The following is an 18023-nucleotide window of genomic DNA, read 5'->3' as shown; positions in this document are numbered from 1 at the left end:
CACGCTGGGATAGGGGTTTGTATTCCTTTCCAGTCTTACAGACTCACACCATTGTCCGACAGGCTGGCCCCTACAAGACTGGCACCGATGGCAAATGTAGCTGGTGACGAATGTGCTCCACATCCTTCTCTGTTTTCCCCTCGTCGTGGAGGCTGGGCCAGCCTTTCTGCTTTGAGCGATTTGTCACACATTTTAGTGATAATTCCTGTGAGTAGGAGACCGATTGCAAGTGATGGATGAGGTGAGCTGTGACAGCCCAGGGCAGGGTGAGTTAGAGCTGAAGAATGTGGGCGAGCGTGACATGGTGTGTATGGAGAGGGTGTCTTCTCTCCTGAACTCTGGTCCTGCTGAGGGAAGGGCGACGCAGGACGGGCCCGAAACTCATTGAAAGGCAGTTTATGCGACTCCTCGGCGAGGCTGATCAAAGCCCACCTTATGTGGGCAAGCATACTTCCTTTCTGTCCTGCCCACAGAAATGCCATCATCAATTCTACACCGAATGAACAGGCAGTACACCCACTGCTATGACTCTAAGACACTAAATGCAAATCCACTCATCTGTGATCTGAAATAAAGGATATTTTCTGGGCTCGATGTGCCTTGCCAAGATAAAATAAGGGCCTGAAGGGAGACACCCGCCTTGTTTCACGTCCTACTGATGCCAAACGCGATCAGGACATGGCTGTGTTTGAATCTCAGACCCAGTTTACCCCTTGGCCTTTGAAATAATCAACTTCTGTTTCTTATCGGAGGTAAATCTTACTGTGTTCTCACTGACGGACCCTACAGTTTTTCCGGGGAAGCTGCAGCAACCAAGGGGCCAGGACTTCTGAGTAGATTTAAACACTTCACAGGAAATATGCCTCTTAACCGTCCCAGGGCTCCTGGGTTCACTTCGCCATTCTTGCAAATGCTGAAAAGCCTCAATCCCACTTGTCACCTTGTGACGTATGCTCCTGCTTGTGCAGAATGGCCATGGAGAGGTATTTTCAGTCAGTCGTGTGGAATGACGTTTATGCTTTTTTGGAGAAGGACTATCATATGATAATTGTCTAAGAACAAGCACCCAGGTCACTGGAGAACCTGGGCGCGTGTTATCTGGGCAGCGCGGTGAAGCCAGGCTACCGTAAGGGCTTGTTTAGTGGGAGTTGCACGCCCAAGTGTGATGTGCGTGTGCGTATGCAGAGGGGGACTTTCTGTACCCAACCACACGGTTTCAACGAGCAGCAGGTGTTGCCAGGTACTGTTTTAAATTGGGCATCCGGGTTTTTGTTTTGTAAGTTGTTTCCTTGATAGTGACGTCGCGATCTCTTTCTTTCTCAGTCTTCCTCGGAAATAAAGACTGACTACCTATCGATCATAATGGACCCAGACGAAGTCCCCCTGGACGAGCAGTGCGAGCGGCTCCCTTATGATGCCAGCAAGTGGGAGTTTGCCCGGGAGAGACTCAAACTGGGTAATGTGTTTGTTCAACAGATTCCTAAACGTGCAAAACATGTGGTTTGAGGGCTGCAAAAGTCAACGAGACTCGGGTTCTACCCTCCAGCTGCTCACAGACTAGCAAGGGAGATGGGCACTGGGGTAGATAATCCTAACAGTGCTGGGACAGCAGTACAAGGGGACAGGGCACCTGCGTCTTCTCCGAACACTTTCCCAGCACCTTCTCTGAGCAGCAGATACCCGTCTAAGCCGCGGAGGTGCAAAGGCGTCTGAGTGTCTTGCCTCAGAGGGTAAAGGAGGCAGCCACAAAAGGAGACAGGTGAAGGGCAGAGATGAGTTCCATCAGGAAGCTTACAACTACAGGCACCCTTAATGACCTTTTGGGGGACTCAGAAATTTGTAACCTAGAACACAACTCAAGATGGCAAGGAACAATCCAACCAAACCTTTGGTGAACGCGTCGGTGCCCTTGAAGGCTGTGGGTCAAAAAACCCCTCTGCACAAATCCACAGATTAGGTACTCTGAGTTTTCCTGGGTGTTCAGGATGTCCAGACAGAGAAGAAAGTGCTAGGGGTCATTAGCCTTTCAGGTTTGAAGAGCACGGGCTGTTGTTGCCCAGTTAACATAGATGCTGTAAACATCAGGCAACCGTGCTTTCCCTCAGCTCACCCCCAAGTCCCCCCCACCCCTCCCAGCTCAGACATCACAATGCGAATCGATCTCCAGCCCTCAGTAGTACAAAACAAAAGGGGCCGCGATTACTCTTGCCCAAAATTTTTGGATAGTGGCTTCTGAAAAATTTCCAGTCGCTCTATGTGTGCCAGAATCATTAATAATTGGAACTAGGAACCCAACTCGTGGACCCAGTGTTCCTGGATCTTGTCACCCTCGGCAAAAGAGCCTGTTGTTTTAAATTCAGCTGCGTTGCCTCCCCTCCCCCCACAGCTCGGGCCTTGAAATCATTCCACTTAGGTTTCTTCTTACGTGAGAAAGAATACTTGGCCCGAAGAGTATGTTCTGTTTGGCTTGCGGAAAAAAATTGGAAATCAGTAAGAAGCTGGAGAGACAGGCAAAAGCCAGCAATGGCTGCTGATGGGTGGGTGGGGGGGGGGTGGAAATATCAACTGAATTTAGAGTCGTTAAGGGCAGGTGGTACATAAATGAGTTCCTTCTGCAAGTCTAAATTATATGGCAGCTAGCCCAGCCCCTCAGTGACCTTGGCAAGGAACTGAGATAATTTTCCCACAACCGTAAGCCATTCTCGGGCCACGTTGCTTTCCAGAGTTATTAGTCACCATCAGACATGCTTCTTCCTGTATAGGACAGATGAGCTGTTCAACCCATCTCTTCACCCCTTCGCCTGTATCTATCCCTGTGATCTATATCACACTGAGGGACACTGCTAATCCTTCCACCAGATTTCCCCTGGGGCTCTGTGGGTTTAGATAATCCCGTTTCAGGAGATTCTCCTTGCTGAAGCCCTTTCTTATGGATCTCTTCCTTCCTGGAGATGCCAGGTGTCATGATTTGGCTCATGTGGATGGGAGTGTCTTTGATGGGTGAGAGAAAGGGTGTCCAGTCAGCTCACTGTGTCTTTCCATGCAGAGTGTGGCTGCAAGGGCCAGAAGAAGGCTCCCCCTACTAGCATGGGGGCCAAAGGCCCAAGATTTTTTGGTTCGTAAGCCAAATACATGACAGAAAGTAATCTGAAGTAGTGTCTGGCAAGTGAAAGTAACCAAGATTCTGTCTGGATGGATGGAGAGAAAAAGCTGGTTTGATGGGCAGAGTTATAACGGGGCTATAAACACACACAGAAAAATACACTGTGCGGGGAAATACACAGACAAGTCGCATCTGATTTTTTTTCAGCTGTGTGGACTCTGTCGGTAACTGTTAGCAGCGCTGTTGAGAGAAGCCGGAATTTATGGTACCTGATAGATGCAGTAGGAGTTTGGGTCAAAAGTGCTGCTCTCGTTGAAATTCCTGAAATCCAGGAACAAAAGGAATCTGTTTTGTTAGTGGTTCCTCGCTAAACGTCAGGGAGAATTCAGCCCTTTACCATTTTATCACAGGAGGTGGGATAATGTCGGACAATGCATCTTCTACTGCAAAATAAAGTCAGCGTTGCCTACTATAGGCCACAACACACAAGGAGTCTGGAATTTGCAAGTGGATGGCGCCCGGGCAGGTGTTGCCTCTTGGAAGACCAGCGCTGCGTGGCAGTGGTGCCTTGCACCCTCCCCGGAGTGTCCCCGGGGGCCCTGGCCGGTCAAGGACATCCTTGGAGGAGGTTCCAATAGCCTTTCATTGTATGGCAGCGACCTAGCTCTTTCACAAGCCAGTCGGTGGCATTTGGGTAACACCGAGGAGGATTTTAAGGGAAAAGAAGGATCAGGCAAGGTCAAGCCTGGCTCCCCTGAAGCTGGAACAGTGGGTCCGCCGAAGGATTCCGAGGCATCAGATGATCAAAGAGCCCGTAATAGCTTCATGCTGTTTTATGAGGCAGCAGTCAGGCTTCCGAGAGAAGAGATGGAAAGGCAGAGGGAAGCCAAGTGAGGACGAGCTTATTCTCACTGACAGAAGCAAACTCCCCAAACACCAGTGAAAATGAAGTGTGCTGTGATGGCTAAGGAGGGAACGCGTGTGGGCTGAGGCCGTGGAAGGGAAAAGGGTTCTGCCTGCCCCCCAAGCAGCAAGGGTCTTCACGGTATGTGGAGAGGTGTCCCTAAGATAGAGACCATCTTGATATTTGTCAGGCTCGGGACACTTTTCCTATTAGAAGGTAGAAGGCACTGCAGAAGAAACACGTTCTTTTGCCCTAAAACAGCAAGGGGCAAGCCTTTAGCCAAAATACACCGATCTTTACAAGTCTGGAGAAGGTAGCTGCTGGTACTCATTCTGTACATGATTTCCACGTCCCGGTCCTGCAGGGTCCACCCGAGGCACTTTCATTTCAACCTAGAGTCCCCATCCTGGTCTACTTCATGGACAGTTTTAGCTGAAGGAGGAAGCAGAGACTCTGTCCCTGTCCATGGTGTGCACTCTAGGAGGAATGACCCTTCCCCGTCGCTGCCAGGGGCATTTTGACCAGAGAAAAAGCAAGTCGCGTCACCAATGTTCCCTCCTATCTGTCCCCAGGAGATAGATGCAAAGAGATAGCGACAAAGAGGCTCTTCTGATTACACTGGCAAACCAATTCTTCCTGTGTCCTGGCTAGATGGCCTCGGGGGATTGGTAGTGAGCTGAAGACGCTAAGCAGAGGCAGGGGGAAGTCACCTATGTGACTGAGTCATCGTGCTTAAAAGTATAAAGTTGTAATGTGATAAGGAAGCAGGCAAACTTCCCAAGAATCTTAGAAACAAACACACACACACCTATATCTTTTGGGGGGAAGGGATTGGAGTATGAGGACGGAAGGTTGGTTCGTTAACTCAAGGTGCCTTAGCAGAACAGTCGATAAAGAAGACTAGGCTGAGGGAGGAGGGGTCGTGTTAAATTACCACTCTACCTACCGGGATTTACTTCTGACCAGAGGCATTCTGCTGGCTATTTTTTCCCTAACCAAGAACCAAACAAGAGTGACTTCTTTGGTTCACTCTTCCTCTTGCCATATCCTGCTTGAGGTGTACTTTTTCTCCAGGCTGTATTCAGCTACCTGTTTCCTGATGGTGCAAAAGAAAGTTCCCTGATATAAAAGGGGACTGAGGTATTCCGGCGGGGGGGGGGGGGGGGGAGGTATGCGCTCTTCACGGAGCATCACCCTCACGGTCTCCGACCCATTGGGGACAGGGGGGTTCCTCTAGTTACCCGTGACTGCTTTGAGCATCTCACAAGTTCCCAAATCGCTGCTCTTCATTCTGCATTAACGCACAAGGGGCCTCCTCTGCACCGAGCGCTGAGCTAGGTCCTGGGAAGATTCCCACGTGGTAGATGCCCCTCTGAGTCAAGTGGTCTCATTTCAGGGTGAGGAAAGAAACGTGTTAAAACAGCTGTTATGGCATAACATAACAGGTCCCACGAAAGAAGCCTTACTTTCTTACTGCATTTGGCAACCATTTCTCTGCAGCTTAAACCAATTAACTACCAGTGGTTGGTTGATAGACTCGTGTGCTGAGCCACGAAGGCCTGTACATCATGTAAGGACATGGCTGGCAAGGAAGTCTGAGAAATGACTTAGTGATTTTTTGTAGCTATGGAGCATTATGATAACCAATAGCAGTAACCCCCATTCTCTGTTTTCTTCCTTTCTGCTGAAAACAGATCAGAAGAAATGACCTTCAGAGGCAAGAAAAGGGGCTTAGGTTAAACAGAGGGAGGTCTTGGTAATAACGTCATTAAACAATGGAAGAGACCCCCGCCCCCCTGGGAGGATTTTGTGAAGAGGAAATTGGTCACCCACCCACACCAAATGCATCCTAGGGGCCTGGCCTAGCTGCAAAGGATAACGGCCCCTCAGAAGCCCAGTGAGGAGGTGGAAGAAAGATACCCCAGAAGTGTGTCCCTTACTTTGACTCTTTTGGGCTCAGTTTGTTGGAGATTCCATTCAAAGCTACACGGCTCCCATACACACATAGGTCAAAAGGCACCTTCTTCCCGAAAAAGACTTGTCCTCATCCTGCTGGCTTCGCAAACAGATCAATGCCTTCTTTTCGTTGCAGGCAAGTCACTCGGAAGAGGGGCTTTTGGAAAAGTGGTTCAAGCGTCCGCATTTGGCATTAAGAAATCCCCCACGTGCCGGACTGTGGCTGTAAAGATGCTGAAAGGTATGGATGCTGTAGTCTGGCTTTCGGCCGACCCACTAGATCCCCGAAACACTGCTACACGTTAGCTATGGCCTGGGAACAGACACAAGCTACTTCTGCTCAGGCCACCACACCACTGTCTTTACTGCTGGGAGCCCCTTGGCTTCGGGAGTTTTCTATTAGGCCAGCAAGAGCGCTGAACCAACCCTGTAAATGAAACCATCCAGCACTGTCCCACGGGAAAATGATTTCTGTCACCTCCAAGATCTTTCTCCTCTCACATCTCAGGCTCGAAACTACCAGGGATTTAAGCTCACTGTAACCACAGGTTCAAGATTTTGGAGGGATCCACTAGGACATTCTAAGGGGAAATCAGCTGTGGGTTGTAAATCCCAACGGCTTAGCTGGGGCTTGACCTAACTGTAAAGTGAAATCGTGAAGCCAGAATAATTGAGACCATCAGAACTCTGAACTGTGTGATAGCGTCAGGTCCCAAACACAACACATTTCCTCTTTAGAAATTTACGTAGACGGATAGATAGATAATCTTTCTGGTGTTGAAAGACACAACCACTCAGAGAAGCCCTGGGGAGGTAGGGCCAAATCGCACGGTGATTCGTGATCACCCGCAAGACAGATGAAAATGAGAATAGGTGAAAGCTGTATAAATCAGACATCTCAGGGATGCAGATGTCTTCTAAAGTATAGAGAAGACTTCATTTCCTCACTCGTGATGGCATTTTTATGTTACTTCAACTCGTGTTGAGATTCTTTTTTTTTTTTTTTTAATGTTTATTTTTGAGAGAGACAGAGACAGCGCATGAGCGGGGGAGGGGCAGAGAGAGAGGGAGACACAGAATGGGAAGCTGGCTCCGGGCTCCGAGCTCCGAGCTGTCAGCACAGAGCCCGACGTGGGGCTCGAACCCACAGACTGTGAGATCGTGACCGGAGCTGAAGTCAGACGCTTAACCGACTGAGCCACCCGGGCACCCCACTCGTGTTAAGATTCTAATTTTTTTTTTTCAACGTTTTTTTATTTATTTTTTGGGACAGAGAGAGACAGAGCATGAACGGGGGAGGGGCAGAGAGAGAGGGAGACACAGAATCGGAAACAGGCTCCAGGCTCTGAGCCATCAGCCCAGAGCCCGACGTGGGGCTCGAACTCCCGGACCGCGAGATCGTGACCTGGCTGAAGTCGGACGCTTAACCGACTGCGCCACCCAGGCGCCCCACTCGTGTTAAGATTCTAAAACCAAAAAGTAGGCCTCTTGCAGGAGCCCCAGGCAATGATACCTTCCACCTCAAAGGGCTGCCCTCGTCAAGCAAAGGCTCTGATAAAAACCCTCCAAGGAACCTGACAGTTCTGCTCTGAAAGCAGCCAGGGAAGGAGTCTCAGGGCCCACAAATCCGGACTTTTGTTCAAAATGGACTGCCCAGGGGCGCCTGGGTGGCTCAGTCGGTTGAGCGTCCGACTTTAGCTCAGGTCACGATCTCGCGGTCCGTGAGTTCGAGCCCCGCGTCGGGCTCTGGGCTGACGGCTCGGAGCCTGGAGCCTGCTTCCGATTCTGTGTCTCCCTCTCTCTGCCCCTCCCCCGTTCATGCTCTGTCTCTCTCTATCTCAAAAATAAATAAATGTTAAAAAAATTTTTTTTTAATAAAACAAACAAACAAACAAACAAAAACGGACTGCCCAGAGGATAGCAGGCCTTTCTGTGACATGCCTACGTTCCAGCACGCCACCCCACGCCCCATGGCCCAGGCTCCGAAGAGAAGAGGCGTCAATATGCCCTCGTGTGAGAAGGCACCAGACTAAGTTCTTTCATGTATTAGCTTGAACCACAGGAGATTGCCATTCCTCTTCCTTTTCTCTCTGCAGCCTTGTGAGGGAGATATTATTTCCCCAGTTTGCAGATGAGGAGACATGGCCCAGAAAGGTTAAATCACCTCTGCAGGGCCCCAGAGCTCCCCAGGGCAAAAGTAGGGGTTTGAGTGCAGCGCTCTTACCCCCCCCCCCCCCGCCACGGTGCTGCAGAAGAGGGGCTGTCTAGACCCGGCCTCCGGCGGCCTGTGGCCCCCAAACCCTAAAACGGCCCTGATCCGAGTTATGGAGGCAATCTAATATCCACCCTTGAGCTAAGTCGGGGCTCCATCTGGAAGCGTCTGCTTCCTCAGCTTGTCCCATTTCCCTGCCTACGACCACACATCATCGCCAGCAGAGATGGTCTTGTGCGCGCACTCGTCTGTTGTGGATCCAAGGTAACACCTGCCTGGGGATAGAGCAGTCTGAACAAGAGAGCTGGGTTTTCCCCTGTGCCAAGGGGGCATAAATGCCTGGAAGGATTGATGAGTCGGAGGAGGGGAATTCTGACCTGAAAAATTTGAAAGGCCGGCAGAACGTAGTGTATGTAATACAGAAAAGGCATACGCGGTGTCTTTATAAAATGCTTATCTTTTTAAAGCCACTAGCCTGGATTTTAAAACGATCGCCAAATCACCCACTCTGTAAAATCCCCCCAAACCATTTTCATTCAGCTTTCTTGCTTGAATTGGTTGGCCATCTGTTTCTAGGAGAAATTGAAAAGACAGAATGTCAAACAAAGGCCATGAGTCAGAAGCTCTTTCAAAGTACCCTGGAGCAGAACCTTTAACCTTTTTGGGCCTTATGCCCATGTCTGAAATGAGAAGCGTATTCACGGTGTTTATTTTTCTAACAAATATTTGTCGTGCGTCTCCTGTTGAGCCAATCCCAACCCTGTTGGGAAGCTTCTAGAGTTTATCTGGTTATTAGTTAGAAAATGATCTGAAAATGATTTGTGCTTACGAAACACCGTCCACATCCTTTGGCCATTTCCAGGGCTGTTCTACAGACTTACTTGCACATGTGTAGAAAGATTACACATCGGCCATCTACTACAGTGTTATTTGTAATGGGAAAAAAAAAAAAAAAAAGAAACCACACACGAAAACAAAAAAAAAAAAAACTGGAGACCGTTCAAATGCCAGGAATGCTATTAATCAACTAACAAGAATTGGAAAAGTCTCTGACACATTAAAAAAGCAAATTAAAAAAAAAATATATATATATATATATATATTTTATGACTCATGTAAACAAAAAAAGACCTTTATGTGGGTATATATGTTTGTAAATACATAGAAAAAGGTCTATCTAGGGAGTTTTGTGGTTGGAGTGGCTTTCACTTTTTACTCTATATACATCGTATTGTTGGAATATTTTACAGCAAGATTGTAGGACTTTATTTTTTAAATTTTGTAAAGTCTTACGGATTAACCAATAAGAAAGACCAAAAAAAGAAAAAAAAAAAAAGAAAAGAAAAAACAGACAGAACAAACTTAATTTGGGCTTTAGACTCTGCTAATGCTTAGACTGATGTTGTTTATCTCTGAGAATGGAGTTGAAGGCAGATGCTTATGGATCCTCACAATTTGAGATAACCCTGCAGACTCCAGGGAGGAAAAGGTTATAGGGAGAAAATAACACATTGCAAAGATGTTTACAGAAGTGGCCATTCCACTCTTGCAGACCCCTGGTGCTCCTTCTTTGTAACTCTTCAAAGAGGGGAAAGTGAGAAAAAGAGGGGAGGTGTGGGCACATCCCCTGTCTGGAAGGTTCTTGCTGCGCCTGGTTCTGCAGAGCGGAAGCCTTTGGAAGGCGCTTTCACGAGGTGCCCAGCTCTGAGTCAGCGCATTGCTGAGCAGACCAGGTCCACCAAGAGGAAATGCCCAGTGACTAACGCCACCACTGCTTCTGGGGCTTACTGTAATCAAAAGGATGTTGGCTCAGGAGGGAGGGAGTAATGAAAACAGTCTGGAGACCTGGCCTTTCTGCAGAATGTGGGGAAGTTAGTGAAGCAACCGTCTGAGCATTGGCAAGCATGGGGGGCAGGAATGCCGCCTCCAGCGGAAAGAGCCCCATTGTCCTGTCGCCTTGACTCTTCCTTGTTTCTCACACAGAGGGGGCCACGGCCAGCGAGTACAAAGCTCTGATGACTGAGCTCAAGATCTTGACCCACATTGGCCACCATCTGAATGTGGTCAACCTGCTGGGAGCCTGTACCAAGCAAGGAGGTAAATGAGAAGGAGGGACCGCTCCCTCTCTCCATTCACATCCTAAGAGCAGAGTCTGACATGTAGCTCTTTCTCCTCGTTCCTCCTCACCTCCTGAAAAATAGCCTCTCATGTCCAGAGGAGACAACTTGTCCACTTATAGAAAGGTGCTCCCATCCTAGAAATGCCTTCCCTGTACAGTCAATGGAAAGGTTCTAAAGAGAAGGATTCCCTTTTAGACCCTTCCCATGGGCTCCAGGTCAAGTGAAGGGCATTTTTTTCTCTCAGGATGTGGCCAGAGCTGAGGTAATGGACAGAAGGTTGAGTATTCCTTGAAGCTTCCCATAGAGAAAGGAATCCCTCCTGGGAGGATCTCAGGAGGAGGCGATGCGGGGGACAACCAGAAGGGCCATTCCCTTCAGACAGGTTTTCTCACTGAGGCAAGCAGCCGGGATAGGGCTGTGGGGATGACTGAGGACTCCAGCATGTTCCTGAAGACCTTTCGGTCTTCCCCTATGCAAGGTTAGTGCTCGCGTGTAGATGTGTGATCGTTGCTTAAGCCGGAAAGAAAGATGCAAGAGACCTGTGCACATGAGTGTTATCTAAGCTCAACAAAAGGAGTAGAGGTGAAGGGCAGTTGGGTAGATGTACCTGTTCTGAGGAGCCGTGGGTACAGACAGCAGCCAAGAGCTGGGAGGCTCCAGCTAGAGACCCAGCCGTAGCCGGCCGCGCCTCCATCACCGTGGAGAACTGACAAGTGATAAGCCATCTGTTTGGACCTGCAGGGCCTCTGATGGTGATCGTTGAATATTGCAAATACGGAAATCTGTCCAACTACCTCAAGAGCAAACGAGACTTATTCTTTCTCAACAAGGTAAGGAGCTTAGGGGTCGGAGGTTTAGGCTATAGCAGCTTAAAGCATGAGAAACCTCTGTTTTTCCACGAATGACCAAGCTTAGCACCCAATCTCTGCTTTTTTCCTTTTCTGAGTTTTCCTTGCATGCTAATATGTCACACTTTTTGTGGGCAGTACAGAGAATAGGTAATCCCAGCATGTGCAGCGATAGAGGTTAAACTTTAGCAGCCATCTACCTAAATACCTATCTAAGCATCTTGATCGGTTTTTTCCTCTCTCTCGCCACACGTCCACATGCACACGCACACGCACACATCACTTGGTGACTGGTTTCTTGAAAGGTGATGGCAAGTATAATTGTCTCCATTTTTTTAGAGAAATTAAGGCCTCAATCAACTGAGTGACTTTTTAGTGAACGAGAGGCCAGTGATGGAGCCAGAGAAATCATTTCCTTCCCTTGCTCTGCCCTGACTCTGCCTTCCCCAAACCCTCACCACCCACGTCAGCTCCGCGCACACACACGGAGCCAGCCTGACGCACTAAAATAAAGCTACGTAACAAAAGGGGACGCGAGGCTTTAAGTCCTGAAGGCAAACAAAGCTTAAAAGATTATTGAATGGCGGAGAGGGTGTAATAAAACTTGGCCGGGGTGACCCGTTCCCCCAGTGTCATGTCCTTCTCTGGGCTGGAGCAGCTGGGGAAGCAATAGCTCAACATTGTTAACCGATGATCAGCAGCGTTGGTGATGAGTCTATGCGGGGTGGTGGTTTCACCCGCAGACTCTGGAATCATACATCCTGTCCGTCTCCACCGCTCAAAATCTGGGACCTTGGACAAGTTAATCCCTCAACCTCAGTTCCCTCATTTATTCAACAGAGGTAATAACAGAACCCAACTCATGGCACTATTGAGGGAATCACATTTTTTTAATTGAACTACGCATTCCCAAAGTGTTACCTATCCTTGTCATCACTGGCCCACCGAGATAGAAAGATAAGGAGAATCCCACCGAATGCCACTGATGTGTATGACGGATAAAGTGCCACACCTCCAAGAATTACACCCACCTGCCACGTGGACAGGCGGATAAGAACAACCAGACAACTGGCCGATTCTCTCATCCCTCCAACTCTGACCCAACCGAAGACACGGGTGGTCTACTTGGAGCCATACGTACAAGAACATAGTGGTCCCAGTTTTAAATCACGCGCTCTCATAATTCGAATCTTGAAGCTGAAGGGGTACCTCACTGGCTCAGTAGGTAAAGCCTGTGACTTTTGACCTCAGGATCCTGAGTTCAAACCCCACGTGGGGTGTAGAGATTACCTCAAACAAAGGATCCTGAAGCTGGAAAGGATGCGTGTGGTCAGCTAGTTCACTCTCTCCCGTGAGAGATGTGCCCGGGGAAAGTCAAGTGATTGGCTTACGATTGGCTTGACTTTTAGTGATTTAGTGATTCACCCTCCAAGAGGTGAAGTCGGGGAGAAAAATCCCAGTTCTCTGGACTCCCCCATGCAAAGCTTTTTTGTGCCCTACCAGCATATACGGGGAGAGGGGGGAAGAGCACGGGGAGAAGGGGTGGGGAGACCAGAAGAAAAAGGGGAAAGTGGTGGCCTGGGCTGAGAGCAGTGCAGAGTCCCTTCAGTCCCGAAGTCCTGGACTGGCTTCAAAAGAACTAAGGCAACGGCACACCCCAGGGACCCGGGCGGGGCGGGAGCGTTCGGGTCCGTGCATCCTTTGTTTGGAAAGCTTTGCTTCCTACTCTGGCTATTTTTAACGAGTCGCCTCCCTGTTGGTGGAACTTCGCGTTTTCGTGGAAAACACGTGTCCGTATTTCATATTCGGAAGGTAAAGGAATATAAAGAGAGAGTGAAGGGAAAACCCGAAACGGGATGTTTCATTTTCCAAACGGATGCCCCAGGATCGTTGAATACTCTTTGTAATAAATGTCACCGTATTCTGCCAGAGTCCCGAAAGCTCGGTACCTAGACCTTTATTTATCTCACGGAGGTGTTTACCAATAAGCAAAGCTGAGTGGAGCATAGATTGGGAGTCAAGGAGGGGGTGAGGCAGCTCGAGTTTCTGGTCCCTGCTGACCCAGGTGCCCAGGCTGTGACCCCTGGGAGGATGAGGAAGAAGGCTGCCCGGAGAGTGTTGCCAGGGGCTGAGCCACGAGCAGATCCGTTGAACCCGTTCCTCCCCATACCCTTGCCAGTGCTGTTCCCCCCGCTGCCTGTGTGTCCCCAGGAGAGGCCTTGTAACCAATAAAATGTCAGTCCCCGATTGAGCAGAACCAACTCTAACTGCCTCCGGGAGACACAGTAACAAGGAATTCTAGTTCACCTGTTGTCAGGCACTGGGTACCTGTGCTGAGGCCTTCCGACCCGCCCGCAGTGCTCCCTGGCCAGGGGTCAGGAGCCCCGTACCCCCCCCCCCCCCACACGGAGTCTGTCCCCCTCCGTCCCCCCTGTGGCTCCTTCCTCTGGCGGCTGTTTACTCCCACTGCGCCCTCTAGTGGAAAGATCTCGCCTACTTGGTGACAGTTCTAGGAAAGGCCACGCCAGGCTGCCTGGTTAGTTGCTCCCGCACCGGCGCGCCTTGCAGGTGCGTGAAGGGACCCCACCGAGCCCAGGCCCCTCTCCGCCCCTGGGTCGGTATAGCCAGAGAGCATCACCGCGCCAGGGTACACACGACACGAGCACATCGCCACAGGGTCACCGGGAGCTGAGCCTGCAGTGTCCCGGCTATGAGCTGAATTCCCAAAGACGCTAGAAGTATTTCCTGGTTCCACGTGCACACCCCAACCCGGCACCTCCTTTCCGAGGAGTCCACCTACACGATAAGCTGATGGAGCTTTTCCAGTGAGGAAAATGGGACCCCCAGAACCTAGGTAATTTGCCCAATATCACATGGTTAATAGAGGAGCCAGATTACAAACCAGGGCGTGGATGTCCAGTCCAGGATGAAAGGCCTTTTCTGCCCTTATTAGGATCAAACTGTATCTTTGCTCTGAATGGAGGGGAGAAAAAGAAATGTTCACGTGCCGTCCTTCCCCAAACAAATGAGAGAAATTGAGAACCACAGCCTTCTCCCGTTACCCACAGGGATTCTGTCAAGGGAAGCCCTACGTCCACTAGGGATTGACTTCTGTTATTCAGATCGTCTTTCACAAGATGGCGGGCGGTATGGAAAACGTGGTCAAGGGCATGGACTGGAGTCGGCCAGACCTGGGTCTTAGCTTTGCCATTTACCACTTGCATGTGACTTGTATTCCTTGACTCCTCTGAACCCGTTTTCTTCACGTATAAGCAAGAACTACTTCAGAAAATGGCTAGAAAGATTAAATAAGAAAACGTATGTAAGATTCTTAATATACCGGCTCGCACAGAGTAAGCACTCAGTGAGCACCATTAATAGTTCTTTATCCTACCTAAGATGCTGTCTAGAAGCCCATTGAAAAGCAGAACCAGACTCTAGAAACCCAGGAAGAACCAGGCACCTGAGTGCCACAGGGCCCTTGCTACCAATTTGCTATCTATCCGTTTTGCGCAATGACATTCTCTCAGCTCAGGCGACTGCCAGCCTAAGGGCTTAGTTTGCTCATTGCTGTTCTGGAACTCTCTTTTTCTCCGTGTCCTTCTTGGTCTGTTCAAAGGATGCCGCATTACACATGGAGCCCAAGAAAGAAAAAATGGAGCCAGACCCGGAGCAAGACAAGAAACCAAGACTCGATAGTGTCACCAGCAGTGAGAGCTTCGCAAGCTCTGGGTTTCAGGAAGATAAAAGTCTGAGTGATGTTGAGGAAGAGGAGGGTAGGTATTAATTCCTTCCTGTCCTACAGTCTGAGATATTTTTACAACATACTGTGCATCTCTGAAATTTTTTTCTTATTTATCACCCTAATAAACATCCGTGGGAGACTTGAAGGGTAATGTCCTGAGGAGATAAGATTTGAATTAAGATTATTTACAGAGTTACTAATTTTGACGGGGAACTGTACAATTGTCTCCCCTCAGGGCTTTTTGTCTTGCCGGATCATCCCCCGCCCCCATCCTTGGGTAAAATGGGCTGGAGGCCTGGAAAAATCTCGGATATTCATGTTGAAACTCCAATGCTCTTGAAACTGAACTCTGGTCTACTTGTTGGTTTGTTTTCTGTTTTGCTAACATTGTTCCAATAAACAGGGATTTGATAGGATAACAAGAGCCATTACAAACAGTTACGCTTTTAATGCTTTCCAGATTCCGATGATTTCTACAAGCAGCCCATCACTATGGAAGATCTGATTTCTTACAGTTTTCAAGTGGCCAGAGGCATGGAGTTCTTGTCTTCCAGAAAGGTCAGCCTTGCCCTTCACTGTCTGCTTCTCTGCCAGGCCCGGAAGACGTTCATATGGACACGCACTCATTTGTGCTATAAATCAATTGGCTCTTCCCAGTATTTGCTTAACTTATGGAAATTTGTTGTCATGTGTTGTCATCAACAGGTGCCTCAATTTGTCCTGATAGGACTGAGGAGTCTTGGATACCAAGGCATAGAACTTAACTCTGGGGGGAAAAACCTCACCAGGTTTCAGATTAGACGAATGTGGCAACCATTCTCCACCTTGCCCTCCGGCATCTTTTCAGAACTGGCCAGAATCTCAGAATACACAGCTTCACAGGAGAGCTTCTGTTAATACATCCCAGTGGGGTCCTCCACGGAACCTGCAGCTGGGTCGCGATCCGACCTTGGCACCTCGGGATGAAAGGCTGGGCAGGGGGGAGCGGGGGCTGGGGGCGGTTTTGCTTACTGGTAGAAATCGATGGCCAGCTTGGTTTACCAGGACGCTGGATCCAGGGCATTTTTTGACTTTGGGGCCATGGGTATAAAGAAATGCCTTCGTGTTTATGGTAACCCCTTGTGCGTTGAGAGTCGCTTCCTTCATGGGAAGGAAGGATGCGAAATGGATCCTCCAATTAAGAGGAAAGGAAATCAGCCGGTGAGGTTAAGGAAATGCATTGATTACACAACTCTTTTCTTCTAGTGCATTCATCGGGACCTGGCGGCAAGAAATATTCTCTTATCTGAGAACAACGTGGTGAAGATTTGCGATTTTGGCCTTGCCCGGGATATTTATAAGAACCCCGATTATGTCAGAAAAGGAGACGTAAGTCGGTTTGATGTTTCTTGGGCTCATTTCTACCCTCTCATCTTCAAACCACAGGTTAAGATAGCCCTGGGTAGATATTTACACGCTCCCTGAAAACCATCATGTGCTTTCTGTGAAGACAAGCCGCCCGCGTGGCTGTGTCCCAGAGAGCCCTTGCGTGGGGCTCAGCAATGCCCCTTTCCCCTGGTCCCGGCCTTTCCCGCTTGGTACCTGTCCTTTGGGGCAGAAGTGCCAGAGACTGCAGACCCGGGGAGTGTTCCGTGGGGCCCTGGTAAGACCGTATCCTCACCTCCCCTTGACTCTTCTGGGAGTTCCCCTGAACCACTGGAAAGAACACCCTGGACTCTTCCCTCAAATAAACCCGGGTGATTGATTCAGCAGGTGTGCATATCCCAGGAAGGGGTGGGGGAGGGTGTCGGTATTATCTTGCTGGGGAGGAAACAGTTTACCTCCCGAGTCTGCCCCCCCTGCCTCGCATCTCCCTGCACGCTCACACTGGCTTCTCTTTCCCTGCTTGTTTTTGAACATTGTGTTATTTTTCACTTTGGGCGGTGACCTCCCGCCTTCTCCAGCCTGAGGGCTTAAGCCTGTGTCTGGGCTCTGAGGATTGCTCTAGGCGTGGTTTTCCCACTTGACCAAGCACGCGGATCACCTGGAAGGGCTTATGGAAGGAGAATTTACTGAGCTCCCCACCCCCCACCGGCCCCCCGGAGATTCTGATTCAAGGAGGCTTGGGTGGGGCCTGAGAATGTGCCTTTGTAACCAGTTTCTAGGTACGGCAGACACAGCTGATCCCAGGGCTATACTTTGAGAACCGCTGCTCCAACAGTCTCTTTTCCTAAAAGGAGAGCTTAGGAGCCCTGATCTGCAAAGCCTGTCGTTTTCTGTCATCTCTCTTTCAGCCCCTCTCACTTCGTTTCACTGTCTCTGTCGTCCCTTGTTTCCTGTCGAACCTCACCCGTCTCCAGTGGCGAGGCCTGAGGGGCCCGGGTGGCTCCGTCGGTTAAGCGTCTGACTTCAGCTCAGGTCACGATCTCGCAGTCCAGGAGTTCCAGCCCCGCGTCGGGCTCCGTGCCGACAGCTCGGAGCCTGGAGCCTGCTTCGGATTCTGGGTCTCCCTCTGCCCCTCCCCCACCTGTGCTGTCTCTCTCTCTCTCTCTCTCTCTCTCTCTCAAAAATAAATAAAAACATTAAAAAAAAATGTTTTTAAGTGGCAAGGCCTAATGGGACCCCTGCTCTCCGAAGAGCAGGAAGATTTGTCTTCCCACTTGAAAACCAGCCACATGGTCTCCAAGAGGCGGTCTGTCACCTTCCTTCCTTCCAACGCCTTTGCTCACTCCCCGGATTCAGTGACTTTTAAGATCATCTTTCTACATAGGGATGCCTTTCAAAATCCTCCTTCTTAAAAAAAAAAAAAAAAAAAAAAAAAAAGCCCTGGAAATCATCAGTTTTCAGGATGTGTCCCCATTCAGGTCACTCTTTTCCAGGTCCCTGTAGAGCGCGCATGCTTTTTGTGGGGAGAAGGGCTTCTTACAGAGTCATGGAGTGAGGACATGTCAGACACGTGGGAGGGGCTCACCCAACACTTACTGCCCCATTAGTGTGGTGCTGCACGTTAGAAGGGCTTCCTCCATTCTAGGAAACCATAGCTGCTCTAGGAAATGATCTGTGGGCCAAGTGTTATCTGGGAGGTGACCCCGTGGGCACTTGGGTTGAACATGCTTTGTTTTCACGTCCTTCTGCTCAAGGCCCCCCTGCCCTTTT

General features: G+C 49.5%; 1 protein-coding gene across 1 annotated transcript in view; it reads left to right on the top strand.

The window, feature by feature from the left end:
- Nucleotides 1-18023, top strand: part of FLT1 (fms related receptor tyrosine kinase 1) — a 176925-nt gene that overhangs the window by 139340 nt on the left and 19562 nt on the right. The window contains exons 17-23 of the mRNA XM_043575963.1: nt 1324-1456; nt 6100-6204; nt 10159-10272; nt 11037-11125; nt 14763-14919; nt 15349-15446; nt 16134-16256. Of these exons, the coding sequence (XP_043431898.1) occupies nt 1324-1456; nt 6100-6204; nt 10159-10272; nt 11037-11125; nt 14763-14919; nt 15349-15446; nt 16134-16256 (819 nt within the window). The remainder of the gene's footprint in view (nt 1-1323; nt 1457-6099; nt 6205-10158; nt 10273-11036; nt 11126-14762; nt 14920-15348; nt 15447-16133; nt 16257-18023) is intronic.

The sequence above is a fragment of the Prionailurus bengalensis genome, chromosome A1 (assembly GCF_016509475.1).
Source record: "Prionailurus bengalensis isolate Pbe53 chromosome A1, Fcat_Pben_1.1_paternal_pri, whole genome shotgun sequence".
Taxonomy (NCBI): domain Eukaryota; kingdom Metazoa; phylum Chordata; class Mammalia; order Carnivora; family Felidae; genus Prionailurus; species Prionailurus bengalensis.
Note: the sequence above shows the minus strand (reverse complement) of the source record. Positions and strands in the feature narration are given on the sequence as shown.